The following is an 11130-nucleotide window of genomic DNA, read 5'->3' on the forward strand; positions in this document are numbered from 1 at the left end:
TCTTAAGGCCCCTCTAGTTTTCTCTAAATACTCAAACCGTTTAAAGTCCCCCAATAATAAACTTTGGGGCTATTGAAATGCGAACCAGCATTGGTCTTCCTTACTGCGCGACTAAATTCATCCTTTGTATATATTTTTTGCAACAATGCCGTTTGGTTCTGAAGCAAGAGTGAGAGAGCGAGACTCTTTAATGAAGTGCAGAGAATTTAGCCGGCGTTTAAAAATCACTGGCATGCTACTCTGCGCAGGGAGGGGAATTTGGGAGATAAAGACAGAAGGAGAGCAGTGTGGAAGAGGTAAAAAAACGAAGATAAAATGCGGCCATGAAATGGGTACTAAGGATGCAATGGCGAGTATTGATGTAACCAATGGAATGATGAAGTGCATAGTCCGACAAATGGGCTGACGAAGTTCACTGCATGAAGAATGCAGTGAATGCAGTGCAGCTTTAAATTCACTTGCACGTTACCGTCATGGTTGTGAAGCATGTGAGGGCTGTGACACATTAGGCCCTGGCTCTTAACCATACTCACATCCTGTCTCAGAAATAGGTCAGTCCAGTTCATCTTGTTACCTCAATCTGGTCAAACTTCAAGTCTGAATAACGGCTTTTTTTATTTTTGGTCACTATTCCTTCGCAGGGCGACGTCGGACACTTTGAGATACTTCTACCCCCGGCCCTACTATCACGGTGTCTGCTTCTTCTTCGGTTGTATCACTTTTGTCCTCGTGCAAAAATACCGTAAAGCTAATATCTCAAAGGTAATTAATCCTGCTTCCATGCTTGATTACTAGAACTATATTTGGCGCAGTTAATTGGTGCTATAACTTAATATTATTTTTATTTCAGGTGGTAAGAAATATAACCGCCGCTTCAGTCCACCCCACATTTACTTCATTTGTCAATGTCTAGAGGTCGAAGATGCAGCGGTGCGACTCAGTCACACCTCGCTGCTTAAATCTGCTGTGGCTTTCATTTCTCGATTTTTTCTTATTTCAGGTTACCTGTAGAATCAGAGCGTACGCGGTTCTCTCTCCGATCTGAGCCAGGGCACCGGATGGCACGCAAGCTTTTATAAGTAACCTCCAGCACCCAGGTGGCGCCGCAGTTCCGATGGGCGCCTAAAAAGTGCTGCTGTCGGCAGCTTCGGTCAGGCAAACGCGACACCGCATTCTGAAAGACTAGAGGCGCACCGTATGGCTGATAATGTTTCTTGCCGAGGTGCTCTCGACGCAGCCGTGAAAACGCCTTTCCGTCTATGCTAGGGTATGTACAGTAAGTGTGAAATGAAGCGCGAACCAGGCAGTCGCATCGCAACGAGAACAACGAAACGAGAAAACTTTGCGTTAGGGAAACACTCGCACCGGTGTCGCAAAAGTGACTATGTGAAAATGTTCTTGGCTCCAGTCTGTATGTCAATTCGATTAGCTATTATTTTAGCATTTTTTATCGCATTATAGTGTACCTATTCTAGCACAACGAGGAGAACTAACCGCGGCAACACGACTGTGCCGACGTGGGCACAAATTTCTGAAGACGAAATGAAAAGGGACTCGTGGTTAGCTCAGGTTGCCGCATGCGATAAGTATCATAAATTCGTACGACTTCCTTCGGGCGCGCAGTGCCATGGTGATGGCAACACCACTAGCTTTCCGCCAAAGCAGACAACATGCAAAGTCTTTGAAGCGGACCAGTTTTCTCTTTTATTTTTGTGGAATGTGGTGTTGTGTAGTACGTTGTCATGCTCACCAGTTTTGTGTTCGCTGACTGACTGCGCTGCGCTGCTGAACAGTTATGCCACCTTGCGCTATTAGCGCCACTTGTAGACTACATTGTTATTACTCCTGCTGTGCCTACCAGTAGCCACCTAGCAATTTTGTATATATAATTAAATAAAAATAAAAAATAACAATAATAATTAAATAATCCAAGAAATAACTAAAACATATTGGTACTGCTCGCCAGCAGTGGATCTTCTACTCCTCTTTGAAAGTGACGAGTCCTGAAAAAAAATGTTATGTAGGGTCCTTTTGTCTCGGTGCCAAGTAACGCTCAAGGGGGGCCCCTTTGCCCGACCTCAAACTGCCTACTGTGGTGCTGAATGATCATTTTATTGCGAAAGATTTTGGTGCTGCGCAGCCGGATGTTTTCAGTACCACAAGGCAGGGGCATCCGGATGCAGCAGTAGCCAGAATTGGGGCGAGCAACGCGAAAGGCCTGTTCCAGACCCGCTGACCTGCGCGTACGCTACTGGTGGAAGCGGCTTTCATCCTTTGCAATATTGCGCACCATATTTTTTACGAAATGAAAAGCTAGCGAAGGCTGTAGTGAAACTTTCATCCGTCAAATAATTCTAGTTCGTCAAGGAAAATGCAGGTTCAGCATACATACGATTTCTACCCTCTTTCACTTTCTGCGAGCCCCGCAACGCCCGCACACCAGTCCACAGTCGGAAGCATCTCGGCGCATTCGTCGCCTCCGCTTCCTCAATCAAGCGCTGCGACCGCGGTGGCGACAAGACAGGTCTTCTCCGCAACACTGTCTGAACCTCGAATACTCGTTCGCTCCGATATTCCCACGCTCTCTGCGCTTCCCTTCTCCCTGCCCACCTGCGCCTATCTTTGTCTTCACGTTCCCGTCCGCGCTCATCCACTGTGGCTGTTGTGCGGCTACGAGCGAACCCTTGTTCTGCAGCAGCGAAGGACTGCGTGATCAAAGACGGTGCCGGACCGTGCGCTGGCTTCAAGTACCGGAGTCTGAGAGACCATTTCCTCCACAAAACTTGCCCGAGGTTGCCGACGCGAAAATCGATGTCAGCTTTCATCGGCTGTTTATAATACGGAAGTAGATCGAGCTAATTGGTGCAGAAACCTCGTTTCTCGAGCGCTAAAATTTCCCACCGATGCAGATACTCTCATGAGTCGCTTACAAAGTTCGAAAGTTTTTACTATTTTTAGAATCGTTCATAAATTTATTTTTATTGACTGAACAGAATACCCTTCAACACGAAGCCAGCATGATATACCAGACTTTCAGAATCACCTCAGTCTTTTAATACTAATCCACGCATGGCCCTGTGGGGGGGGGGGGGGGGGGGGTGAGAGAATATGCTTTCTTGACCCTATGTTTTCACTAACTGACAACCATGTTTACTGGAGCTGCGAAGTAAGCCAAGCAAGCAATAAGCCTAGCCAAGTAAGAAATAAGGGCAAGTAAGGCTCTCAAGCGCCTGGCTAAAAGTGGGTAAAACGTGGATAAATGGGCCCTTTACTTCAAACCGCACTCGCAAATTCATGCCACTAATGTATGGACGCGAGTTTATTGCAGGAAACAAGATGCTTGTGCAAAGGAGGCTACTCCGGTTGATTATTGGTTTCGGTAGCAGAAGCCGTTCAGACACTTCGGTGCTGATGAAGTGGAGAGTGCAGAGTCAGCCAGTCAAAAGAAGAAGGTGGCTTAGATGCAATGTGTTCACACCATTTCGTACAGCTTAAAGAAGATTGCCGGAAGCTGGAAAAGGAGTTTTTACTGTTACCTATATGCCTGACAAACTTTGCAAGCTCACGAGGACTTGGGCTTCTTCAGAGCGAAAATGCGTTAAGAGACAAGAAACAGCGTGCGTCCAGCTGTGCACATTGTTTGGTCTGTCGCTTCCCGCAGTGTTAAGGCAAGAAGTATGTAGCGCAGACCGCTCGCGGCATTAACGAGCAGCTAAGTGAGCGCAACAATAGCGTTAGAAATTAGAACCGCTGTTTTCTCTCTGCTGACCGTAGTGAGTGCCGCAGCTGTTTTCCCCTTTTATGCTAGCTAGGGCCATATTACTGCAACAAGTTTTCATCAACCAACACCCGAAATCAGTGAAGCTGAAAAAATGGCAACACGTGGTAATAACACCGGCAGTCGCATTATCAAGACAATTTTGGTTTTTCTTTGTATGGCTTAGTTTACCTCATTTTTGGCATAATCTTTCACTGTGCTTCCGGTTTCTTCATGCTGCAATGCTTTCATGCTTGTGTCTTACTGGACGTCTATAAATAGCGCGTAAGTGTCACTTAGTTAATCAGTTGGTAGAAGCGCTCGTCAATCTCTGTCTCCTTGCGTCCGAATAATATTTTGCCGCTCCCGAGAGGGCGCTCACTTGTCGTTTTGCTCCTGCAAAGGAAGTGAGTCGTACTATAACCGTCTCTTCAAAATACCGTATATCGACTTAAGCGACATACATCCCGCACCCTGAGAAATGTCCACGTAACCTATCCAAAGTTTTAAAGTGCTTTTTCATTCACGACGCTCTAAGTATTCATCGAAGAGAACGCAATCACCGCAGATCTCTCTCTCACAACTCCTTTTTGTGCAGACTGTGCAGGCTTCGCTGTGGGGCGTCTCCCTGTTCTGTGGTCTGTACTGCATATTCATGAAGCTCGAGTGGTACCGCACTGACGAGATTGCCCCCATAGCCAAACGGATGTTCTTCACCTTCATTGACCGCATACTCTGGACGGTGTTCCTCGTTTGGTTCGCCTTCGCCTGCATCACCGGCCGAGGAGGTAGAACTAAAAACGCCCATTGATTTCGCCAAAGTGAATAGAATTGCATGATAAAGATATTTAATTTTCCCATAAAGCAAAGGTCAAGCTTGTTCACGCAGGCATTTGATGTAGAAGGCAAACAAAACAATTTCGATAAAAATATGAATGCTGAAGACTTCTAGACAACCCATGGTCGTGAAATGTACATGATTACTCTATTAGAAACCACAACGTAGGTGATATTTTCATTATATCTTTCTTAGTATTTCAACTGCGTTCATTTTAGAAAATGTAGAATTCTATTAATGACACAGGGAAGCAGGGAAGCTAACTGTTCAGCCGCCCAGGAAGAGAACGCATCGGTGCACATTAGACCGACGTTAGAAAAGACCACACAGACGCACTTGTATGTGTTTGGATATTTGTACATACTTATCTGTAGAAAGATGTAGTGCACCGCTGGCGGCGATTCTCGGGCAGAGTACAACTCAGCTTTTAACACTACGTAAGAGGGGATTTACGGCTACGGAGTCCGTCGATCTCAGCACTTCTAGGCGACGTAAAATCTCTATATACGTCGTTTCCTGTAAACAAAAAGCATGTCTTGATAGTATGCTTACGCCACACAGCTTGCGCTTTCAGCAGGAAACATTACTTCAGTGTTTTGTGATTTTGAGAGCTAGAATTTGTTTGGCGTTCGCGTAGGATTGTTTCTGGCGCTGTGACCTCAGCAAGTTTTCTGGGTGAGCGGTTGTCCGTACAAAGCATATTTTTTGACATGTGCGCTGCCCAAATCTCTTGGTTTGTGTATAGTGGAGCAAAGATGCCGCAAAATATCTGCCTAGGCGAAGTACGTATACGGCTTCTGCTACAGTACTTATAACTTTGGCTTTCACGGAAAAGTTTTTGCACGGACCTGCAGAAACTAAATTGACGGTTTAAATGTGTCTCTTTTGTCCCTACTACGTGGAGAATGCCACTAGCGTCTTGCCGAACGTATGATGCATACGGCAAGATCAATGGGAGTTTGTAGGGTCCCGTATTCTACACAGCTTTCCGCTTCACGGTATTGCAGGTTGTGTCGCCTAGAGTGCTGCCAGAGAAAGTAAACTCTCAGAGTAAATATATAAGTTTTGTGCTGTCTGTGCCTTCCTAGATGTGTTTTTACTTGGGCTACTAATTACTTCCTGTTTACTGAGAATAGTGTCGCGCATCAGTATCATGATACTTCGAAGCTGCAAAGGGCTTCCAGTACTATAACAAAAGAAGCTGAGTGAAGGACGCCTATCACTGATGCCAACAACTGGCCCATATGCGACTGTTTTGATAACACCGCTGTGAAAGCGTCCCCATGCCAATGTACCGAAATAGGCCTACGATTCTTCTCTTTTCGCGAGCTAGAGCTCAGGTCCAAGTTAATGAACGTGCATGCTTCCAGAGCATCGCTCCCACTTTCCAGGCAAATTCGATAGGGTATCCGTATACGTATATGTGTTCGTATACGTATGCCCTGTCTCACTGTTGTCTGGCGCTGAAGTGAAAGCGACGGCAGGCGGCAGAAATTCGTTGGACGAATGCTCAATGTACCTCGGAAATCACTCCGCCTATCATGCAAGACCGGCATGCAGTAGGCATAGCGCCTGCAATCCTCAAAGCGTTCTTTTTTTCGAGCAGTGCTGGTATTCCGTCTCCGATGTGCAGGCTCCTGCTTCATATTTCACTTAAATTCCGGGCAACTGCGGGACACAATATGAAGCAAAGCCTCCTGATTTTCATTACAGATAGAAAAGCAGGTCAAGGCCGTCCAAATATTTATTTGCAACTTAGGCAACTTTTAATGCTAAAGACCAATTTTCTAGCGCTTTTTTATTGCATCCTGTGTTCACTAGTTTCATTTTCTTGACAAATCCACCGCAGGGTTTTTAAACCAGTTCCTTTCGTGGAGCGCGTTTGCACCACTGGCTCGACTTTCCTTTGGTGTGTACCTCATCCACTTTCCCTGCTTCCTGCTGACGCGGAGTCTTGTCAGAGAACGCATGTTCTTTTCTCATTATACGCTGGTAAGTGCTTCTTATTGTTCCCGATAATTTCATGGGATATATAGTCAGCGTAGCAGACGCAGGGCAGAGGCAGTAAAATGACTCTGGGTTTTTGGATGTCCCATGAACACAAACTCTCATGTGATTTTACTTTTCGCAATTCAATGCTTGTTTTTGAAGCAGCAATATATTTTTTTTTCATTTGTGACACTGTAAATATAAGCTTATTTTATTCCTTACTTCCATATTTGGATCTACAGAACTCAATGTAATGTAATGTTCGCAAATGTTTTGCTCGGTCAGATTCGTTTCTTTCTAGACTTTACCGTTGTTTGAAGCAGTTCGGTTCATTACGCTCTGGTTCTGTCATAATCAAAGAATGTGGAGGACGATCAAATACACAAATATTCAGTCTGTACTTACCGCGCGCCGGAGAAGAATGACTTGCTTACCACGGCTTGAAAATCAGGAAATAAAAAAAAGAAAGAATTTAATGTCAGTTATCAAGTTTAAGGAAGAACTCGCAAAAACGAAGCTCAAGGTTTCAATCAGATGGTAAAGAACTGGAATTTAAAATTGACGGCGCCACGTTCGGATAACGTGAGGTACTCGAAGTGAGAAACAAGAACTCTCAGACTTTTCCTCTTCCCCGAGATCTGGTTGTAGCGCCAGTGAACCCAGAGAAACCCCATCGCGGATCTATTGACCTGAAAACTTTCACAGCTTTCACCCTGTTAAAGTACATAGAAACGATAATAGTAGGAGTAGCCAGCTAATAGCCTCTTTATTTCGCCGCATGTATGAACACTGACCAGACACACCTGTTGCGCTGTTTATTTCCTAGAAAATTAGGTAAGATGCTCTTCATCATTTGCGAGTCAAAGCCGTATGCGCACCACACGATTATTTTTCGGCGACTGATTTGTTTCTCCCGATCTAGATCTGCCATCACATCTTGGCATAAATACATGCAGTCGTTTGATACTTCGCGCACCATATTAGCTATCGCATATTGTTCTGGTTTTGTCAGGCTGTTCATAATTACCACCGTTTTTTATAACTCTTGATTCATAGATTGAAACCCGTCCTTTAATGAAAGCCCTCTTTGCGTCTCTAACTTTTAGAACCATGGCGTCAGTAGAATTTTGCAGTCAAAAGTTTGCTATAGTTCGTCCTAAGTGGTGCTCGCTAGTACAATATTGATGGATAAACTGGTTGTTGCAGCGGTAGTCCCCACTAATCCTAGCACTGTGACTAGTTTAAGAGCCTGAATACGCTTGAGAGGCATGCAGCGAGGTACAATTCAGAAGTTGTACATTCAATCTTTCTCTTCGGCCGCTCCCACGCACGGGCACTTCGCGACAGTGGCAGTGGCGTAACGCACATTCAGCGAATCAAAAGGGCGAAAAGGATATAAAATAAGTGCAGTTGAAATAACATCGGCCCATTGTCCTGGCCCTGAAAGCTATCGAGAATAGTCAGCGATGCTTCCGGCTAAGTTCTGGAAATAGACAACGTTGGCAAGCGGCCTGAGGCTCTACCCTCCCAAGTTCACTCCCGAGTTCAAGAACCCTCTGCCTTACCTTTCTCTACAATGGACTGTTAAGTCTGCAAGTTAGGATGTTTCTATTTTTTGTGTAAAATTTTTTGTGTGTCTTGACCAACCCATATCACTGTTTTATCTTCACAGACGACCAGCCTAACTGCATTTGACCTGCCACTTTATGCATTCCATAGATTGCTTAAATAACATGCAGTTGAAGTTTCGGTTGAGAAAAATCAAAAAGAGAACGCTTGCCCAGCTGAAGCGTGATGGCCATGTTTTAATGCACCCTTCCTTTTTCAGCGTCTTTATTTGTTTACCAACTGTTTTACTTAACAAATGTCTTCGCTTTGAAGTAAGCGGGCTTGATGCTACGGCCACTAAGAATGTTGATTTACGCTACGCGTGGGAGACAGGTGAAAGCAGTCGTATTATCTTCTTTTCAGCAACTGTTGTTCATCTTTTTAAAATGTAAAAACGGCGAAGGCTGGCAAGTACGTTGAACAGAAGAAGGCCTCTTGCAGTCGAGCACCGCTGGCTTTCGACAAACTGCAAGTTTTGATGGCCGCGTTAACTTTTCAGCCGTGCGATAATTAACACCATCATTACAAGCGTCCATTATAATTTCTCCATTCGATGACCATTCCCTTGCCACGCAGGTGTCAGATTGCTTCTCCGCACTCGTCTGGTGTTACATCCTCAGCTACTTTCTGTTCATCACCTGTGAGGCGCCGGTGGGAAGACTAGACAAGCTGGTGTTTATGCGCGGCCCTCGAAGGGACGCAGCGCCGGCAAGCTCAACGGTGGACGAAGATCAGTACGACAACCGCCGCGCCAAAGACACGCAGGACCGGGCCGTGCGAACCACGGAAGGCGACACGACCAAAGATTGTCTTAAGGAGAACAATTTTACGCTTGGAAAAGGAGCGTACTTCAGCGAGAGCTGTGCCAGCATGGGGTGCCGTCTTTGATAACGCAATCCTTTAGAAATGAGTTTACTGTATCTTTGTCGAAAGGGTTACCTCTAAGAGAAAATAAATCAAGCTGAGAGGGAAAACGTTGCGGAATCAAGAGGGAAATATACAATGTTCTCGTCACACTAGGTTATTGCTTGACGCTCTGTGCCTTTTGTGTCTCACGAGCTGTCTTTGTACAATGTTTGTCATTCTTACGTAATATACGTTTTTCTTTTTTCCACATGAAGGCTTGTGTGTTTAACTGACTTCAACATACGCTGCAGCGCATCCTCCGTACCCAGCAATTCTGGACAAAAACAGTTTTGAGCGGGAAGCCATGTTATGAACGCATTTTCTCACACAATGTAAGATTTCACTATAACAATCAATATATCCGCAAATCACTCGACGGCAGTCTTGTACTGTTTTTTCTATTCACATTTTTGCTGTCGTCAAAAGCATTCCTCATTGGGTTTCTATGGCAGTCTTAAATGTTCGATGCGATCGACGGACAGACTGTGAAATAAAGATTTTGCTACATATCGGAATAATGGACCATTATCTTCAACATTTCTACGCCAGTGTCTTACAATTTTCAAATTTTGAAATTTTTTCCCGAGAAAGCTGTACATGAACTTTTGTGGAGCTAACAAAGTCACATCGTTGCCTGAGTCGTCACTAGGGGCAGGTATGGTGAGATCCGGCTGCTCATACCGTTTAGTGGAGCACAGTTCTGCTGCGGAACACCTGAATTTTCTAGTGGTCGAAGAAGGAACGCATCTGGACACGCAGTTTAACTCTATCGAACGTCGCAAGAATAGCACACGGCTCTGGGACTGGAAACAATCAAAATGAGGTCTTACTCTAGCTAGGGGAGTCATAGAAAAAGAACCAAAATTTTGAGCAAAAAATTCTTTGTAAACAAATTCAGGTTTCTTATTCTTCGCACAGTGATCAAAGAAAAGGAATGATTATATTTTGATCACTTGCTTTTTGGTAGTAAGACAGAGCTAGGCTCCACTAACTTTCTTTCGCTACCTATAGGATACCTAAAGGTTCATATATGAACTGAGAATTAAGAGGGATAAAGCAATGCAACAACGAAAAATAGTTTTCCCTCTCCCAGAATTATTTCTTCTTCTCTTGTCTATCGTTGGCCTCTTCACAATGTGCCGTTAGAGCTGACAGCTAGCCAGCGCAGCATGTAGCTGGTTCTCACATTGAAGGAAGGGACGAACAATGGTCAAGTGTCGGATCAGTAAATCGGAACAAGAACAGTTCCAATACACAACCAAGGAGGAATAGCATGTGTGCGTGTATTTATTGGGGAATCGCCGTAGGTTTGAAGGAGGGGTTCGCGGTTTTTAGGTTAGCTGAAGTGATTTAGCTATTTATAAACAGCACGGCAACAACACGACACTACAGAGAAGCTGCGTTTACATAGCTGTGACAGAAGTGCATGGAACTAGTGGACGCCGAGGACAGAGCAATAAGCCATCGTTTACATGAGTTCGCGTCAAAGCTTTCGCTACGGTGGTGCAACCCTGTAAACGCAGCAAGAGAGACACGGACGAGCCCTGGCTGTATGCTGAACGTTTATTTCTAAGTGGCGGAGCTTGAGAAACACCGAAGAAGGCAAAACGAGAAGGATACCCAAAGAACTAGAAAGAAAAAAAATAATGAAATGCGGGGCGTGTGAGACAGTAAGAGGGAAAATCTCAAACGAACGAAAATAACAAAATTGTCTCGCTAGCCCTTCATGCATGTCATACTATTGTTCAGAAAACCAGCTGCTTTTTTTATCGCGTTCTCTAAGCGGGACACCCCACAAACAACACTAAGGAACGCAGAGGGTAAAACCAGCTAGTGCAAAGAAAGAAAACTGCGGGACAAGGCGGCCAGCAAACGGGGGGAAACGGGACAATTATAAGTAGGGAGCACTGTAGCGAGGCGGGAGAGCAGAAAGGTAAAAAACAAAAACGGGAAGAGGTTAGGGGTCGTAGAATCCTTTGGGAAGAGCGGGGAAGTGGCAGTGGAGCTGGAAAGAAAGGATGTGAAGAAGGAA

At 45.0% G+C, this 11130-nt stretch overlaps 1 protein-coding gene across 1 annotated transcript in view; it reads left to right on the forward strand.

The window, feature by feature from the left end:
- LOC149354393 (nose resistant to fluoxetine protein 6-like) overlaps positions 1-9080 on the forward strand; it is a 62541-nt gene extending 53461 nt beyond the window's left edge. The window contains exons 12-15 of the mRNA XM_089575976.1: positions 642-762; positions 4356-4545; positions 6445-6587; positions 8769-9080. Coding sequence (XP_089432102.1) covers positions 642-762; positions 4356-4545; positions 6445-6587; positions 8769-9080 — 766 coding nt within the window. The remainder of the gene's footprint in view (positions 1-641; positions 763-4355; positions 4546-6444; positions 6588-8768) is intronic.
- Positions 9081-11130: the final 2050 nt, after the last annotated feature.

Source organism: Amblyomma mixtum, chromosome 3 (genome assembly GCF_055824585.1).
Source record: "Amblyomma mixtum isolate Tamu chromosome 3, ASM5582458v1, whole genome shotgun sequence".
Lineage (NCBI taxonomy): Eukaryota > Metazoa > Arthropoda > Arachnida > Ixodida > Ixodidae > Amblyomma > Amblyomma mixtum.